The 19,468-nt window shown below is 49.4% G+C and overlaps 1 protein-coding gene across 1 annotated transcript in view; it reads left to right on the plus strand.

Annotated features, from left to right (window-relative positions):
- The window catches only part of Tvp23a (trans-golgi network vesicle protein 23 homolog A), a 38,889-nt gene that overhangs the window by 15,122 nt on the left and 4,299 nt on the right, over positions 1-19,468 (plus strand). The window contains exons 3-7 of the mRNA XM_059270006.1: positions 13,659-13,803; positions 15,029-15,118; positions 15,812-15,940; positions 17,023-17,151; positions 19,025-19,084. Coding sequence (XP_059125989.1) covers positions 13,659-13,803; positions 15,029-15,118; positions 15,812-15,940; positions 17,023-17,151; positions 19,025-19,084 — 553 coding nt within the window. The remainder of the gene's footprint in view (positions 1-13,658; positions 13,804-15,028; positions 15,119-15,811; positions 15,941-17,022; positions 17,152-19,024; positions 19,085-19,468) is intronic.

Raw genomic sequence — 19,468 nt, forward strand, 5'->3', positions numbered from 1 at the left:
TGTATGATGCATTTACCTGTGCTGTTAGCTCCGGCCTGCAGGTTAAGCCTGATGCTCTGGGAACATGGAGGCAGCCGCAATGCCCAGGGCTGTCAGGGTGGGCCACTGTTCCTCCAGCTTCAGGCGACTGCCGGCCTACGACACCATCTGTCACCAAACCAAAGGACAGAAGCTCAGAAGACATGGAGGCCTACCCAGCGTCACTAGGGAGTGGATTTGTCACTGAGGTCCCGCCCCACCCCCACCCAGAGCCCTCTGCAGCAGGTCGCCTGGGATCACAATTGCTCTTTCGCTTTGAGTCTAGGCAGTTCACCCCTCTGAGCATCAGGGGCCTTGTCTTTGAAAAGACTCACTGTTCCCCCCTCACGTATTTTCTCTGGGTTCAAGATAAGTGTTGTGGGCTGAATGAAGTCTGTGCTGAAAGAAATGTTGGGAATCCCTCACCCCCGAGTCTGACTGAAGTATCTTGCCAGCTGAGAACCAAGAATGACAGCACAGTTAACAGAAGTTACTGTGAAGGTTGTCTGCCCAAGACACAGTCTTCCTTCTCTATAATGTTACGAGGGTTGGGGCCGCCTCAGTGGGTGAAGGCTTGCTGTGTAAACATGAGGATTTGAGTTCAATCCCCAGCACCCACATAAAAGCCAGGCATAGTGGCCCACTTCTGTGACCCCATTGCTAGGCAGCGGAAGACAGGTATGGTGAGGCGGTGTAGGGAGCGGGGGTGGGTGATAGAGGCAAGAGGATCCCAGCGGGCTCTCTTGATAGCTAGTCTAGCTAAAATAGAACATTTCAGGTTTGGTGAGAGGCCTTGTCTCAAAAATAAGGTGCAGAAATAAGGAAGAACCAGATGGTGACCTCTGCCCCCCCCCACACACACACGCACGCACGCACGCACGCACGCACACAGGTATGTATGTTAAAACAGCAATGCCATGTTTAAAAAATAAATGTGTGTGAACACATTCCTTTATCAGACGCAAAAGGAAGAGGGAGGACTTTACAGACCCTTTAACAAGTTCTTTCAGAGGCCACCAAAATTGCATACCTAGCTTCTGTGCTAAAACCTGAGGGTACGGCTTTCTCTTGGAGCCCACATGTACGATTGAGTAAGGACCCTCTTTTCCCAGAGCCCCTTCTTCCTAAGACCATCCGTTCTTCAGTCTGGTGCTGAGGTGGAGTGCAGTTGTACAGTGCTGGCCCAGCATGCCTGACGCCCTGGGCCCATCCCCAGCATGCCTGACGCCCTGGGCCCATCCCCAGCATGCCTGACGCCCTGGGCCCATCCCCAGCATGCCTCATCCTAGCACTTGGGAGATGGAGGCAGGAGGGCCAGAAGTTCAGAGCTCCTCAGGCTGCTGAGGCAGTATTGTGGAACTGTGTCTCTGGCCCACACCCCTCAGCCACAACCACAACTCTGCTCCTTCCTACCTGGAGAAGCTCTGAACTCAACAAATGGCGATGGCAGAGCAGTCTGTCTGTGCTGCCCAGTACCAATGCCTCGTTATCCCTGGTCACCGCCCACCGGGCCCTTTAGTGTGTCACATTTCTCATGTGATTGTCCCAGAACTCCATGCAGTTGGTGCTGCTGTGGCTGCACTTACACGCCCTCCACTGCTGCCAGGTGTGCAGCTTCCACAGACTGGTCGAACAGTGCCCCCTGGAGGTGTGCGTCATGGCAGCTCTGATTCACCCCATTTCACAGATAGGACCCTGGTCCATTCTTCTGTCCAAGATCACACAAGTCCTCAGTGGAGGAGCTGGGACTTGAACCAGGGCAACTGCCAAGTTCAGAGTCTGAGCTTGTACTGAGGACCCTCTCATGGCTGCCCACTCTGTTGCCTTCTTTCTGAAGGAGAGTCAGTGACATCAGGGCCCTCCCTCCCTCCCTCCCTCCCTCCCTCCCTCCTTCCTTTTAGCAGCACTTAGTACATTTACAGTGCCATGCACCCTTCCTACTAATTCCAGAATATTTTCATCACCCCAAGGGAAACCCCACCACAGAGACTCTGAGTCCCCTTCTGGTAGCCTCTGGCAACCACTGACACACCCTTGTGTCATCTGCCCATTCTAGAGAGCCCATAGAGCTTAAATCATCATGTGACCCTTTGTGTCTAGTTTCTTCCACTTAACATGGTGTTTTCAAGGCTCATCCACATGGTTGGATAGTTATCCTTCAGCACCCAAGGAGGCTGGTGTCAGGACTCTTCTTGGGTACCAAAATATGAGGATGGTCACATCCCCATATAAAACAGACATAGTTTAACATGCAACTTATAAACATCTTCCCATATACCGTCAGCCACATCTAGAGGACTTGCAACATCTGATATAATGACAGTGTCACCTACACAGGTGTTAGACCATATTGCAAAGTCATGTTCAATAGAGTAGAAGGGTTTTTGTTTTTGTTTTTTTGAGCCGAGGATCGAACCCAGGGCCTTGCGCTTGCTAGGCAAGCGCTCTACCACTGAGCTAACTCCCCAACCCTATAGCAGGGTTTTTTTCCCCTCTAATATTTTGGCATGTAAGTTTGGGGTGGGGCTGGGGATGAGTATTCATGTGGACAAACATCCTCCAACTTATTTTTTGAGACGGGGTCTTTCAGTGAACCTGGAGCTGATTGTGTTAGGCTGGCTGGCTAGCAAACCCTGGAGGAATGCCCCTGTCTCCACCTCAGTAGCTCTGGGATTCTAGGTGCAAACCACCATGCCTGGCTTTTTATTTGGACCCTGAGGATCTGAACTTGGGCCTCATGCTTGAATGTGCTTGGTTCGCAGTTGAGGTGAACACAGCCACTTATGCAAAGGTACTTCATTATTTTTCTTCACGTTTTTATTGTGATAAATTGACCATTTTAACCATTTTCTCTTTTTTACGATTTTTAAAATTCTATTTATTGGGCTAGTGGGATGGTTTAGTGGGTTATGGCCTCTGCTGCCCGGGCTGGCAACCAGAGACCCTGGGACTCCCACAGTGGAAGGCAAGGGCTCCCAAAAGTTGTCCTCTGACCCCCACCTGTGCTGTGGCATACACACACACACACACACACACACACACACACACACACTGAATAAATAATGTGAACAGTTGGTTCTCTCCTTCTACCACGTAGGTCCCAGGGATTGAACACGGGTTGTGAGGCCTGACAGCAGGCACCTTTACCTACTGAATGGTCTGGCTGATCATTTTAACTTTTTCATGTGCATAGCTTTGTGGTAGTAACAACATTCATTTTGTGTGACACCACCACCACCCATCTCCAGGAATTCTCTCATCTTCCCAACTGTACTCAGAAAACAGTCCCCACTGTCCCTACTCCAACACTCAGGAACCGCTATCCTTTTCTTTTCTTAGTGCACATGCATGCATGTGTGCGTGTGCATGTGCGTGCGTGCGTGCGTGCGTGCGTGCGCGCGTGTGTGTGTATGCCACGTGTGCTGGTGTTCTCAGATGCCAGAAGAGGGTGTCCAACTCCCTGGTGCTGTGTTAGGCGATTGCAAGCCTCCTGTCATGGATGCTGGGAACCAAAGGGGGGTCCCCTGCAAGAGCAGGAAGCACTCTTAACCACTGAGCAGTCCAGCCCCAGTCCTACTTTCCATCTCTGTCTCTGGCTGTTCCGGGCCCCACATACAGCGGAATTGTGGGACACCTCTCCTTTTGATGCTTCTTCCCAGAGCATCAGGTTTTCAAGGGTGGTCCACCTAGAGCAAGTGCCACACGTTAGTGTAGCTGATGACACTCCACTGTGTGCTGACAGCACATTTATCAAGTGACCTATTGGTAGACATCTGGGGTATTTCCATTTTGGTCCATTGTGATTAATACTGTTGTGAATAGCTGTATATAGTACATGGTTTTGTTTGAATCTCTGATATCCATTCTTTGGTGTCTATGTTTTTAGAAAACTCCAGAGCCTTGGCTAAAGGATGGGTCTGGGCTCCAGCGGCATCAGAGAGTAGATCAGGCCTAACTCAGACTGGTTGGTGCCTGGTGACTCCCTGCAGCCTGGGCTGAGCAAACAGGCCTGCTGAGTCATCCCCATGAGCTTCCCTCTATTTGATACTGAGCCAACCAGCTTCTAAAGTTGGTCTATGTCTTTAAGAAAAAATAAAGAACAGAAACAAGAGGAGAAAACTGCGGTGGCCGGAGGGAAGTTGCTGTTCTTCACTTCCACACACAAACCTCGGCTGCGCAGACTTTTAGTGGGAACTGTGAGTGCTTGGTAACCAGCATCCACTTCAACATCCTGATGTCCCCAGAATCTGCCCGTCCAGGCTCTGATGGGTGCAGGAAGCCACATTGTCATCTGTCATGACGGAGATGGCACTGCACCTGGAGCATTCTACAGAAGAATGAGATACAGGAGCCTCCTGGCAGGTCCTGAGTATGCACAGCCCCGGGCTCGTGGAGGGTGAGAGAAATTTCTGCTTCCTTAGACTTGGGTGCCTTCTGTGTGCCCCCCCCCCCCGTTTTACTCTTGGCCCCAAGTTGACATTGGAGACAATGTAGAAGAGGGCTGTTGATGACAAGCTGAGGTACTGCAGTCCCAGCGGACTCCCAGGAGACCAGGAGTGAGCAGGTGGAAAGATGACTGAGCCCGGGACCAGAGAGAGTACTCCATCTACAAAGTGCTTGTCTTGCAAGTGTAACAGCTAAGTTCAACCCCCAGAACCCGTGGGAAAACCTGGGCATGGTGGTGCACACTTATAAGGCCCGCACTGGGAAGACAGACAGGTCCTTGGAGCTTGCTGGCCAGCAGCTTCCTCAGTGGTCCCAGGTCCCAGGGAAAGACCTTGTCTCATGAGAATGAGGTACTGGCTTCTGAAGAATGGCAGCTGAGGTTGTCCTCTGTCTCTGCTCACAGAAAGAAAGAAAGAGAGAGAGAGAGAGAGAGAGAGAGAGAGAGAGAGAGAGAGAGAGGGAGGGAGGGAGGAAGGAAGGAAGGAAAGAGAAGGAAGGAAGGAAAGAGAAGGAAGGAAGGAAAGAAAGAGGGAAGAAAGGAAGGAAAGAAAAAAGGAAGGAAGGAAGGAAAGAAAGAGAGAAGGAAGGAAGGAAGGAAGGAAGGAAGGAAGGAAGGAAGGAAGGAAGGAAGGACGGACAGACGTAAAACTTTAAAGGAAGTAGGGAGTTGGTTGGTTGACAGCTCAGTCAGAAGAGCCTTATGAGCGAGTCCGATCTCAGAACCCGCAGGAAAAAGCCAGACATGGCTGCACACATGTGGGTCCCCAATACTGGGAGGTGGAGATGGAGGATCCAGGGGCTCTGGTCAGCCTAGCCTGAGAACTCCAGGTTTAGTGAGTAGCTCTGTCTCTCAAAAACTAAGGTAGATGCTACTGAGCTTTTCCTCTGTACCCCCAACATCCTCAAGCTCATACACATGCCTGCACACACAAGAGTGCCTATGCACACGTGCACGCGCACGCGCGCACGTTGTCATTAGGAGGGTGACATTTGTGCCTCACAGCGATGTCCCACCCCATCCCACTCCCCTCTTTTAAAGAGGAACTGATGAACACAGAAAAAAAGGACTTGTTTTCTGGAGTTTTCCTCAGGCATCCAGCTGCAATGACCAACTATAGTTGGGGATTTTTAGGTGTGATTTTTTTAAACCACAGACAAGCCACCCAAGGCACCAGAACATCACCCTGTGAGTCGGTCTGCCCTGGAAGGCACTTGTGTCTCTTGTGTCTCCGTGCAAAATCCAGACCAGCTTCCTGTGGTCTTTCTTGGTCTATTGTTTCATTCAAATTTTACACAGGACCGAGAAGAGTGGAGCTGGCGCCCTCCTCGCTGGGGTCCTTGTCCTGTGGCTGAGCTGTCTTGTCCCCAGCTCCAGCTCCTGGGCTGATCTGAGACAGATTCCTGCATCCTCTCAAAGGGTGCATAGCAGGAAGGTGACTGAGAAAGGAAGATAACAATGTCTCAGCCAGCTGAGCTGGGCCACTGTCCCCACACGCCAACTAAAAGAGACAAGAAAGAGAGATGTGTTTAGTGTGGCCACACTGGGAAAAGGACCAGATAGGTGGGTCCAGGGCCCCTAAGTCTGTCTTCAGGGTTTTAGCAGGAGCGTTGGGTTTAACTGGAGAAAGGATGGAGACAGATCAGGCAAGAGTTCGACACGGTTAAGCAGTTCTGATGAAGGTGTCGTCTGAGAGCACTGTTTTATCTCCTTCTGGAAGGTAAAAGTGGCCTGAAGAAGCCACCACCAGCATGGCCTTGCAAGGAGCAGTCGGGGTTACAGTCTCTCAAGGGCAGGTGAATGTGGACATGGCCTGTTGCACAGACTCACCTTAGCTGGGCGGAGTTTTGAGTCACTTGCCACCAAGGTCAGTCCCTGAAGTCCAAGGTGACTGGAGAAGAAAGGTAGAGGGAGACACAGAGCTGCGAAGGGACAAGGTGGACTTATGCCAGGGAGCAGTGCCCATCTTCATTCATGCCTGTGCTACACTGATGAGAACATTCCAGAATGCCTAAGGGCCAACAGAAACTGAAATAGGATGTGTGGTGTGGAATTCATGCCAGAGAGCCCACGTGCGGGTCTGGGGAGTGGTGAAAAAGTCAGGTCTTCCCGGTGAGTGCTGTGGAGGCGGCTAGGCCAGCCAGCCTAGCTCAGCAGCTTACCTCAGGCCAGTGAGAGGCCTTTTCTCTGAAAACAAGGTGGACAGATTTTCAGGAACAACATCGGAAGTTGATATCTGGCCTGCACACTCATGTGCACACGCATGTGCACACATATAGACACACTCACACGCCATAGTGCAGGCCGGGTATGGTGCTTCACAGCTATAATCACAGAACTTGGAGAGTGAGTCAGGAGGATTACAAGTTCTAAGCCAGCTTGGGCTACTGGGGCAGAGGTGAATAACATGATTGCTGTGGCTCAGTGAATAACATGATTGCTGTACAAGCAGGAGTGACTGAGCTCTGATCCCCAGCACCCATGGGAAAGACTGGCATGGTGGCCCACGCCTGTAATGCCAATGCTGGATCACAGAGGCAGGCTCGCTAGCTGGCCAGCCTAGCCACCACTGCCAGTTCCAGGGTCCTTGAGAGACCTTGTCTCCAAAGTAGGGGAGGGAGGCTGAGTGTGGCGGCACATACCTTTAATCCTAGAATTTAGGAGGCAGAGGCAGGCAGATCTCTGTTAATTCCAGGCCAGCCAAGGCTAGATAGTTAAGACCTTGTCTATAAATAAATAAACACTTTTTAAAAATTGTGAAAAGGGATAGAGAGTTATTGAAGAAGGACCTTGACACTGACCTCTCACCCAGAATCTCACCCAGGTGAGTGCACCCGCGCACACATCTGCATATGCACAAAGAAAACTAAGCATAAACCCTGAGCACAATTTTGGAAGTAAGCAAATGAAGAATAGCCCTTTCTTTCTCCCTCCCTCCCTCTCTTCCTCCCTTCCTTTATGTGTGTAAGGGAGGGTGCAGACATGTGTGGAGGTTGGAAGACAACTTGGAAGAGTTGGTTCTCTTTTTACCATGTGGGTCCTGGGAACTGAACTCAGATCATCACCTGAGCCATCTTGCCAGCCCAAGAACAGTTTTTAAAGACACATGTTAGATCCCTGTTACATTTAGGGCAGTGCCCTTTCCTCCTGTTTAGAGCTGCTGTGAAAGGTAGTGCGAAGGGGCTGTGTGTGCCAAGCTGAGAAGCCCAGTTGCCTTCTGCACAGACCACCTTGGCTCGTTTGAGTAGTGCTGGGTCTGCCGCTCAGCCTTGGCTACTGGCTGCTTCCTGTGTGTACGCACACAGAGCCCACACCCAGGTGCCCATCCCCCTTATTATATAACCCGTGCTAAGGGGTTTTAGGTCTACAGAAAAGCAGAGCAGAGGGCTGGGGGTGTGGCTCAGCTGGCCCAGTGCTTACCAAGCATGTGCAAAGCCCTGGGTCTGATCCCAGCACTCCGTAACCCAGAAATGAGTGTGGGTTCCTGCAACCCCAAAACACAGGAGGATCAGGGTTATCCTTGGCTACAGTGAATGGAGGCCAGTCTGGGATACACAACACCCTGTCTCAAAAAAGAAAAAAGGCACAGAAGCTGCAGTTCCCACACTTCCCCTTTGATTCCCATCCCACAACTGTGGCACACTTGTTACAGCTACTGAACCAACACCTTACCAAGCACAGTCCAGCCTTTCCATAGGGCTTTCTCTCTTCTGGTCATATATTCCATGGGATTTGATAAATGTGTGTGGTGACTTGCACCCTCCATTATAGTATCACAAAGAATAGCTTCACTGACCCAAAGCCCCTGTGCACCACCTGTATCCCCTTCTCTGCTCTCAGAACCCCTGGCAGAATGGCCTCTTCAGCATCTCTCTAGTTTTGTCTCTTCCAGAACATTGCCATTTTGTGATTAGCTGACACAGCCTCTTCACACAGCGGAATTCACTTAGTGTGTGCTTCTCATGTCTCCTGTCTGTTGGTGTTGGAGTAGTACATTTCTGTGGTGGGACTGACCTCCCATGGCCTGGCTGTTCTACAGCCTGTGCGTTCCTCTATCAGGCACAGGTTAAGACCTCCAGTGAGACCTACACACACTTCAAGTTGAGAATCTACCTTGTGTTCCCCAGGAAATGGGTGTCCACTTCAAGATAGGGGCCAGCCACCCAGCCAGCCACAGAGTAAGAAGGAAAGAAAGATATATAGAATAAAGAAAGGTAAAAAGCCCAGAGACAAAATATAGTTAAAGAGAAACAGGATAATTTAAGTTAGGAAAGCTGGCTAGAAACAAGCCAAGCTAATGCCGGGCATTCATTAGTAAGAATAAGTCTCTGTGTATTTATTTGGGAGCTGGATGGTGGGCTACCAAGGGTTAAAAAAAAAAACCAACCACACTTGCCCTTGAGATAGTAAGCTTCTAGGTGTCTCTTTGAGGGGAGGGTTGGATACTGAGTAGAAAATACTATCAGTTGGGCATGAAGAGGGACCTTTTGGGGGTTGTGGGGGGATTAGGAATCCTGGAAGATCCCTCAAAAATGCCCCCCCACAGCATGACAAAAAGAAAGTTGAGGTCAGAGGGGAATTTCCTTGTGGCTCCTTGGTGGTGGGACCAGTTTGAGTGACATTGGGCTGAGGTAACAGCTGTTCTCAATCACAGAGCAGTGTGTGCTGCAGAACACTGAGGATGCCACCACCACCACACCATTTCTTCAGAGTCCTAGAAAGGGACACTGCACCTGTTTACAGAGGAGGAGTGAGGCCTTTCTGTGCCCCTGTGCTTACTCGTGTGTCAGAGTGCATGTGTGGTCAAGAACACATGGGGGCTGATCTTCAGTGTCCATCCTATTTTGAGAGTCTCTCTGTTTTCCCTCTATACAAGCCAGCCTAAGCAGGCCTGAGAACTTCTGGGAATCTCAGCGTCTCTGCCTCTCCTTATCCATAAGAATGCCTGGAGCTCAGATGTTCCTGATTTGTGTCCTACTCTACTTGGGTTCTAGGGAATCAAATTCAGGCCCTTACCTTTGCAGAGCAAGTACTTTTACCCACTGAGCCATCTCTCAGCCTGAGGCCGTGACAAGTTGTACAGCATTGGAAAGACGATGGAGCTACAAAGAAAAGTAGGACCTGGAAGACTGACCCCCAGCCAGCCCAGAATCATCCTGCCATTTGCCTCTCAAGGGATGCATCAGGAAGCCTGCTGCCCTGAGTAACCTATATGTGTTCAAGGCTGGAGCCACAGCCTTCAAAGCTTAGAAGCTAGTCTCTGGCCCCTGAGTATTAGCCTGGCACTGACAAGCTGGGCCAACTCCAGTTGTAAACAAAAGAGGCGCTGGAGAGGTGAAGAGGGCAGAATAGGACTCGAACCATGGTTTGACGTGCATCAGGCTCTGCTTGAATAATAATAATCAAAACACTTCCCGATAAGAATTAAGGAAGCAGGTGGACAAGATGGTCCAGAGTAAAAGCGCAGGCCTGACAACCAGAGTTTTAACCCTAGAACCCCTGGCGGGAGGAGAGAGCTGAAAAGTTGTCCTCAGACCTCCATTTTCGTGTGTTCCCAGTGATTAAAAAAAAAGTGTCATAATCATCCAGAATAATTGTCATCTGAGAGGCTTCAACCAGCAACTGATGGGATCAGATGCAGAGACTCACAGACAAACGTTAGTCCGAGTTCAGGAAATCCTTTGGAAGTGGGGGAGGAAGGATTGTAGGAGCCAGAGGGGACAAAGACACCACAAGAAAACCCACAGAATCAACTAAACAGGACTCATAGGGGCTTGCAGAGATTCAACGGACAATGAGCGTGGGTCTGTGCTAGGTCCTCTGCATATATGTTATGATTATGTAGCTTGGTGTTCTTGTAAGACTCCTAACAGTGGGAGCAGGGGCTATCTCTGACTCTTTTGCCTGCTTTTGGGACCCTTTTCCTCCTACTGGGTTGCCTCATCCAGCTTTGATATGAGGATTTGTACCTAGTCTTATTGTAACTTGTTATGCCATGTTTGGTTGATATCCCTGGGAGGCCTGCCCTTTTCTGAACGGAAGACAGAGGAGGAGCAGATGGGGTTGGGGGCAGAGGGGAGGTAGGGAGGAGGAGCTGGAAGGAGAGGAGGGAGAGGAAACTGCAGTCAGGATATAATATATGAGAGAAGAATAAAATAATAATAATAATAATAAATAAAAAAGATTTCATTTATTTCACATGTACAGGTCTTTGCCTGCATGTATGTCTATACATCACATGCAGTTCCTGAAGAGGCCAGAAGAGGTCACTGAATTCCAGGAACAGGAGTTACAGGTGGTTGTGAGCAGCCATATGGGTGCTGAGAATCAAACCCAGGTCCTCTGAAGGAGCAGCCAGTGCTCTTGACCACTGAGTCATCTCTGCAGCCCTTCCCAATGATCTCAATCGACTCAATCACAATTTTTTTTTTTTTTTGGTTTTTCGAGACAGGGTTTCTCTGTGTAGCTTTGCACCTTTCCTGGATCTCACTCTGTAGACCAGGCTAGCCTCGAACTCACAGAGCGCCGCCTGGCTCTGCCTCCCAAGTGCTGGGATTAAAGGCGTGTGCCACCACCGCCCGGCTTTCAATCACAATATTTAACACAACAAATACATTAAATTCCAGGAATTATTTCAGGGACTACTAAAATATTTTTTGCATGTGTATGTGTGTGTGTACATGTATGTGTGTACATGTATGTGCGTTCCCATGTGTGGGAAGATATGAGTGCAAGGACTTGTGTGTAGAGGCCTGAGGTTGATGTCAAGTGTCTTCCTCAGTCTATCTCCACTCCTGAGACAGGGCCTCTCATTGAACTCAGAGATAGCCATAAAGAACTGGCTAGCCGCCAGGCGGTGGTGGCGCATGCCTTTAATCCCAGCACTGGGGAGGCAGAGTCAGGCGGATCTCTGTGAGTTCAAGGCCAGCCTGGTCTACAGAGTGAGTTCCAGGACAGCCAGGGCTACACAGAGAAACCCTGTCTGGAAAAAAAAAAAAAAAAAAGAACTGACTAGCCAGCTTGCCCAGGGAATCTTGTCTCTGCCTTTCAAGAGCTGGGATTAGAAGCAGGCAACCATACCCAACCTTTTCTGTGAATTTTTGGGATCTAAATTCCAGTACTCACACTTGCATGGCAAACATTTCTCCACTGAGACATCTTTCCAGATCTATTTAAAATGTCTTGGATGTGACCTTAGCCTGGAAGAATGTCCAGGGGTGAGTCTGTCTCTAGCATTACCTGGGTAAAGAGGCAAACTGCTGCTACAGCTAGCTGAAAATCACTAACCAGGTTCAGGGTAAAGGAGCGTGAGTCCCCACAAATCTTATCTTCTGGAATATTCTAGGAAGTCTTGAAGTGCCACATAATCATGTCCAATATGAAATGGTAGGGACATCTCCTGGGCACAGAATCAGCCCTCACCTGCAGTCAGAGGAGAGTGTTCTGGCACACAGCTGTTCCTATGCACCAACCGGCCTCGCCTTGCAGAGCACAAAGCATGGAAGATTCGATCATGTTTCTGGATCTCATTGAACATCCCGCTGTGAGCCAGACACAACTTTATAGGTGCCTCTGGTTCGCTCCCTGACTGCCTCCCCTGCAGTTCTGCTGTGGTCTCTTTCATCACCCCCTTTTACCTGCCATTTTAAAAAGACGTTTTGTGTGTGTGTGCATGTGAGTGTGAGCAAGCACACATGCACATGCATGAGGTCAGTGCCGTTGGAGGCCAGAAAAAAGCACTGGATCCCCTGTAGCTGGAGCTGCGGAGGGTTGTGAGCTGCCAGACATGGGTACTGGGACAAGAGCGCTGGTCTTCTGGAGGAGCAGCAAGTGTTTTAACCTCCAAGACGTCTCTCTAGCCCTGCCTGCCATTTTTTTAAATCCATGTTTTATAACTAATACGGAAGTGTCATGTGGACAGACAACAGGCTAGCGAGGAACATAATCTGTGATACTTTATTTAAAGAATCAGCTGTTTTTGTTTGTCTGTTTTTAGACAAGGTCTCACATATCCCAGGCTAGCCTCCCATCTCCATGTGGCTGATGACCTTGAACCTCTAATCCTCCTGCTTTTTACCTCCAAGGGTGGGTATTCCAGGTGTGGCGGAGCACACCTGGTCTATGGCGTGCTGGGATCCCACCTAGTGCCTTGTGCAGGCCAGGTGATCACTGTCACCCAAGCCACACCCCAGTCACTCAGAGTGCTGTTCTCATTGCCATTGTCACGTAGCTGCTGCTGCGGTCTTTGCTCCAGCTCACCTATCTGCACTCTACATGTGTGCTGTTTGGAACTGGGACACCACAGCAAGAATCTGAAAGCCACATCCTCTCAGTGTCACCCACTGCCATCAGTGTGTCCTCGGTGGCCATTGCTGTCTGCTCCGGACGGGTTGGTGATCCTTTTCGCAGTCAGCCCCAGCTCTAGTTCTCTGGTTTCTCTAAAAAGCTGTTGCTGCAGGCTGAGGGCCTCCCACGGCTCAGGCTCTTCTGAGGCAGGCTGCCATCTGAAAGCATAGTGCTCAGGAACCAATGTCTGAGGAAACTCCAGCATCTAGTTACCACTCGTTGCCAAGCAACTGGCATGAGCTGGATACCCATTAGTTTCATCACTATTTCTACTCTCCAGGAAGATGCTTTGCCCAGTGGCCTGTGAGCTCTGCCCTGTGAGCTCACGTGTGCTGGTGGAATGACCCAAACTTTACTTTTAGGGAACTGTTGTCACCACTGGGCAGGAAGACAGAAATCAGTCTCACTTCACTTCAGAGGTGACCTTGTTTCCAAGAGGGCAAATGATGTTTGGAGTCAGATTAGGGGAAAGTCCTGGGTTCTTCGAGGGAGAAAACAGAGTGGTGTCCTAACACGTTTCAAAGGCTGGAGTGTAGCTCAGGTGTACAGTGCTTGCATAACATGCACAAGGTCCCAAGTGTGATCCCCAGCACCACATAGACCAGGTGTGCACATCTGTAATCTAGCACACAGGCAGTATAGGGAGGAGAATCAGAAATTTGGGGACATCACTGGTCATCATTGAGGCCAGCCTAGGATGTGTGAGACTTTGTCATTTTGGGGAATGCTGAAGTGTGTGAACAGTGCTGAGTTTTGAGCTGAACCACCCAGAGACAAATGCCCCTCTGGTGATGCCAAAGTGAATTTCATGACCTTGTTCTTGAGTCTGAGTCGGGGCACCTCTCCCCAGGCACCCCCTGGCCACCTTCTTCCACCTGTTCTTCCGCGTGAGCGCCATCGTCACCTATGTGTGCTGTGACTGGTTCAGCAGGAGCTTCGTGGGCTGCTTCGTCACTGTGCTTCTCCTTCTGTCCTTTGACTTCTGGTCTGTGAAGGTAAGGCTCCCTCTCCAGAAACATGTGGGCTTTGCTCCCAGACGGTGATAGGGGATGCAGGGCTGCTTTGGTTTAAACTGTTTAAACACCGAGGGGCCAGCAAGAGAGCACAGCAGGTGACGGGTACTTGTTGTCAAGCGTGGACCTCAGTACGATTCTTGGAATCTACATGGTGCAAGGAGAGAACCAAACCCCACAACTTGTCCCTTGACCTCCACAAGTATGCTGTGGCACATGAGTGCCCTTCTCTTCCACACAAAATCAATGTTTAAAAATTTTACTGATTACTGGGTCCATGTCACTTATAATTAGAGAGCAAAAATGCTTCAGTAAGTGACTTCCAGGGTCAGTTGTCACAGGTTCACAAATGCATCATGGGGGTGACGACCCCATGTGGCTTTGGACTTTGTACAGTTTTCATGATACACACACACATATAAACACATAATATGACTATCTGTTTTATTTTGAGGCAGGGTCTTTGTTTTCTGAGACAGCATCTCACTATGTAACCCTGGCTAACTCCAGCTCACAGAGATCTGCCTGAGGACTGGGGTTCAAGGTGTGCACTGCCCACCATTACCTGGCCAGAATTCTACTTTTTAAAATGATAAGGGCCAGTATAGTGGCACACCTCTTTAATATCAGCACTCAGAGGGTAGGAGGGAAGGGGGTAGGTGGGCAGAGGCAGGTGGATCTCTGTGAATTTGAGGCCAGCCTGGTATACCTAGTAAGTTCTGGGCCAACCAAGTGAGACCCTGTCTCAGAAAAAATACAACAAAACAAAAAAAGTAAGCTTGCTAAAGACAAGAAGCCTGGAAAGCTCACTTGAGGAACAGTTACAATTCAACATCCTTTTCCCCTTTTTCTTTTTTGTGTGAGCATGCGCACATGTGCTGTAATGTACATGTGGTCAGAGGACAAGCTGCAGAGTCAGTTCTCATTCCACCATATGGGTCCTGGGGAATTGAACTCGGGTCAGCAGGCTTGGCAGAAGCCTCTTCACACACACACACACACACACACACACACACACACACACACACACCCGTCATCTTACAGCCCACCCCCTTCTCTTAATGTCCTCTGCAGTTCACAACACACATTAGTCAGTGCCTTGGCACACACCCAGTGCTCACCACTCAGGAAGCCGAGGCAGGAGGCTTGAGACAATTAGCCATTTTGTTCCTTGTGTGCTCACAGCACTTTTGCCCACTTTCCTCAGAATGTAACTGGAAGACTCATGGTGGGTCTTCGATGGTGGAACCAGATAGACGAAGACGGAAAAAGCCACTGGATATTTGAAGCCAGAAAGGTACTCTCTGAGACAAGACAAACTGTTAAGAACCTGGACAAGGCTGTGTGCAGCTTACACAGGTTCCCTGAGCACCGCGTGTGTGCCAAACCAGACCCTGCCCTACACAAATCCTCTGTGAAACCCACACAGCAACAGTGCACAGTAAAGAAAAACAAAAGTCACTTGTGGTGGTATTTTATCTGTGCACCCCAGTAGAGCTTATCTGAGGATCAGAGGAAAAAGCCAGCCGCTATAGTAAACATAGCGGTCAGGCAGTGGTAGCACACGCCTGTAGTCCTAGCATTCATGAGGCAGAGATTCATCCGGATCTCTGTGAGTTCAAGGCCACACTGGGAACAGAGCCAGGTGTGGTGGTACACACCTTTAATTCCAGCACTAACCATAGAGGTCTGGAGGTCTGCACAGACAGACAGGAAGTGATAAAGCTGGGCAGAAAGAGGAAAGTGATGTAGCTGGGCGGAGAGGGGAAGTAAGATGGCAGGGCACAGAAAGGATATAGGCGTGAGTATACAGAAAGTAACTCTCTCTGAAAGGCTGAGAGTTGGTGAGTTTGGCTGTGGCTTGTCCTATTCCTCTGATCTCTCAGTTTTCACCCCAATATCTGGCTCCAGGTTTTTTTATTAATAAGACCGTTAAGCAATTCATCTTACAGTCACTGCTTGAAAAAGGACAGTGGCTGTTCCCCAACAGGTCTCTCCGAGCCACATGGCCGCCACTGAGGCAGAGGCGCGCATCTTTTGGCTTGGCCTCATCATCTGCCCAGTGATCTGGATCGTGTTCTTCTTCAGCACCTTGTTCTCCTTGAAGCTGAAGTGGCTGGTAAGATGCACCCTGATCCCCCTGCTGCTGTGACAAACAGGGGCTGGAAGTGGTCTGACCCGGTGGTCATCCTAACAGTTTGGTGGAGATGGCCACTTAGTGGATACATTCACCATTTGGAGGGTATATTTGGGGCTTCTGTCATTTTTCCAGTTATATAACCATCACAGCCAATCTTAGGGTTTTCAAAAGATTTTATTATAAGTGTGTGTGTGTGTGTGTGTGTGTGTGTGTGTGTGTGTGTGTGTGTGTGTGGTGTGTGCAGCAAGTGCAGGTGCCCTCAGGGCCCCGAAGAGGGCATGGGTTCCCCTGGAATTGCAACTACAAGCCTTTTTGTAAGCTGCTGACAGGAGTGTTGGGCACCAAACTCGGGTCCTCTGAGAACAGCAAGCTCTCCAGCCCATTTTAGAATTATTTTCATCACCCCCACCCAAAGAAAATCTATACTTTGTAGACCTTGCCCTCTATGCCGTTTTCCTGCCCCCTGGCACTCACCTTCCTAGACAGACTTGCCTGTGAAATAATATATTTGTTCTTTCACTTGGCACACGTTCAGGTCCAACCAAACTATAGCGTGTATCAGTACACTGTTTCTTTGCATGGTTAGTATCCATAGTGAGTATACCACATTCTGTTTCATTCATTAGAGGATAGGGAATAATGCTGATATGAAATTGTTGTTTCTGAGGTACCAGGGAAGGAACCCAGGGCTGTGTGAATGCTAAGCAAGTACTCCACTGAGCTACATCCTCGACCCCCCAGGAAGGAGTTTTTATTAAAAAGTACAGTATCCATTAACAGACCACCTTTCTTGGGTGGGAAGGCTGACAGTACTCAGGTTTTATTTGGGAGGGCTGTCCATTCACTGGGGACACAGAACACAGGTCACAGTAGCAGCACCATGATGGTAAGTGGGTTCCACGGTTTGGCTTCCACACTGCCCCTCCAGGTCGTCCCCCCCCCAGCTCCATGGCTTTGGGCAGCTTCTGTCTCTCAGCTTGTCTCCTCCCCGTTTGCTTAGGCTACCCTTTCCCACTCAGTCCACACCCTCAGCAGGCTTCCCTTTGCTTTGCCCAATACAGGCTCTTGTGATCGCTGGGATTTCCCTCCAAGCTGCCAACCTCTATGGCTACATCCTTTGTAAGATGGGGGGCGAGGGTGACATCAGTACAGTTGCGGCCAGCTTTCTGTCCCAGACGGTGTTCCAGATGGTGAGTGACCAAGTTCTTCCCTCCCAGGTGCTCAAAGTGAAGGGCATCTGTTGGCAACTGCAATTCCTAACAGTCTTCCTACCAGCTGGCTAACCATGGTTTTTACTGTGTATATGTAAAATCTACCATATTGACTATTTCCAATGTATAGTTCTAGCTCGCCATGATGGTATATTTTTTTTTTTAAAAAGATTTATTTATTTAGTATACAGCATGTATGACTGCAGGTCAGAAGAGGGAACCAGATCTCATTATAGATGGTTGTGAGCCACCATGTGGTTGCTGGGAATTGAACTCAGGACCTCTGGAAGAGCAGTCAGTGCTCTTAACCTCTGAGCCATCTCTCCAGCCCCTGATGGTATACACTTTTAATCTTAGTACTCGGGAGCAGAGGCAGGTGGATCTCTGAGTTTGAGACCAGCCTGGTCTAAATGAGTTCCAGCCCAGCCAGGGCTACATAGTAAGATCCTGTCTTAATAGATAAATAAGCAAATAAATAAATAAAAAGCATAATAGGTAAATTAGTTCTAGGACAGCACTGTGCAGATGCCATGGTCTAGCTCCAAAACCTTCTCACCTCCAACAGGAGCCTGGTCCTTTAGACACTAGCTCCATTGTCCCTAGCTGCTGGCACCACCATCCTGTCTGTAAGGGATTGACAGCTCCAATCAGCACAGTCAGAATCTGAGTTTGTGACTACTGTTTTGTTTTGTTAAAGATTTATTTATTTTGTATATGAATGCTCTATCTGCATGTCCACCTCTACGCCAGAAGAGGGCACCAGATCTCATTACAGATGGTTGTGAGCCACCATGTGGTTGCTGGGAATTGAACTCAGGAACTCTGGGGGAGCAGCCAGTGCTCTTAACCGCTGAGCTATCTCTCCAGTCCTACTGTTTAGTTTTAAGTGATATTTAAAACTATAGAATTGGAGGCTGGAGAGATGGCTCAGCGGCTTAGAGAACAAAGCTTTTGCAGAGGAGCCAGACTGGGTTCCCGGCACCTACATGGTGGCTCAGTCATCTGTAGCTCCAGTTCCAGTGGATCTGACACCCTCTTGTGATTTCCACAGGCACCAAGCACACACATTAATACATGCATACATTCACTCAGGCAAAACACTCACACCCATGAAATTAAAATAAAAACCTACAGAATTGGCCAGGGAGATGGCTCAGTAGATAAAAGCACTGGATGTGTAAGCCTGACAACCTAAATTCAATCCCAAGAATCCACAAAAGCCAGATGTGGTGGCATACATCTATAATCATGATAGTTCTGGAGTAAGATGAAAGGTAGATATAGAAGTTCATGGGCATAGCCTGGAGTATACAGTGCAGAGATAGGGGGAGACCCTGCCTCAAAAACAGGGTGGAAAGAGAAAACTAGTTCCCCAAAAGTTGTCCTCTGATTCCCATAGGTGCATCATGGAATGCACAAACCTGCACACACCTAAACACACACACATACAAAAAAGAAAAAACAAGAAAAACCACCCCGCAGAATTGAGGAAAGAGTGACGAAGCCATCTGTTTTGTTTTGAAGCCAGGAAATAGTTTTTAAAATAATTTATTTTCATTTTATGTGCATTGGTGTTTCACCCGCATGCAGGTCTGTGTGAGGGTGTCAAAGACAGTTGTGAGCTGCCATGTGGGTCCTGGGAACTGAACCCAGGTCTTCTGGAAGAGCAGCCAGTGCTCCTAACTGCTGAGCCATTTCTCCAGCCCCAGGAATATTTCTGGAAGGGAGGGACGGAGGAGTTTTTGGTCTGACAGGTTCAGTGTGCAGTGGTCTCAATGCTGCTGCTTGTGGCAATGGCTCTGTCAGTCAGCCGCTCTTCACTGGGGCAGTCATGGCTCTTCTTGCCTCGTAGGCATCCCCAGGTGACATTCAGAAGCCCAGGCTTGAAGGACTGGACATCCACCAGCATTAGGTGAGCAATGGATGCAGGCCTGAGGCCTGGGTACTCATGGGACATGCAGCCCCTGGGCAGCTATGCCCGAGGTCTAGGGGACTCTCCTCAGTCCTCTAAGCTGACCTGGAGCAAGTCCAAGCTGGAGCCCTGAAGTTTAGGCCTGTCCAGAACCACTGACCTTCAGAAAGGTCACACCTTCCCCACAGAGACCCCAGCACATTCCAACAGTACGTGTGTAAAGGGGAAGGAGAGGACAGGGGCGGGGGTTGCCCACCTTCTCCTGCCACACCACAGTGGTGTGGAAATCTGGAATGACTTCCCTCAGCAGCTCTCAGTTCCTATGTCTCACTCAGTCTCAGGTCAGGAGAGTTACACCAGTCTCTCAGAAGCACCAGGAAAGAG

Source organism: Peromyscus eremicus, chromosome 8a (genome assembly GCF_949786415.1).
Source record: "Peromyscus eremicus chromosome 8a, PerEre_H2_v1, whole genome shotgun sequence".
Taxonomy (NCBI): Eukaryota; Metazoa; Chordata; class Mammalia; order Rodentia; family Cricetidae; genus Peromyscus; species Peromyscus eremicus.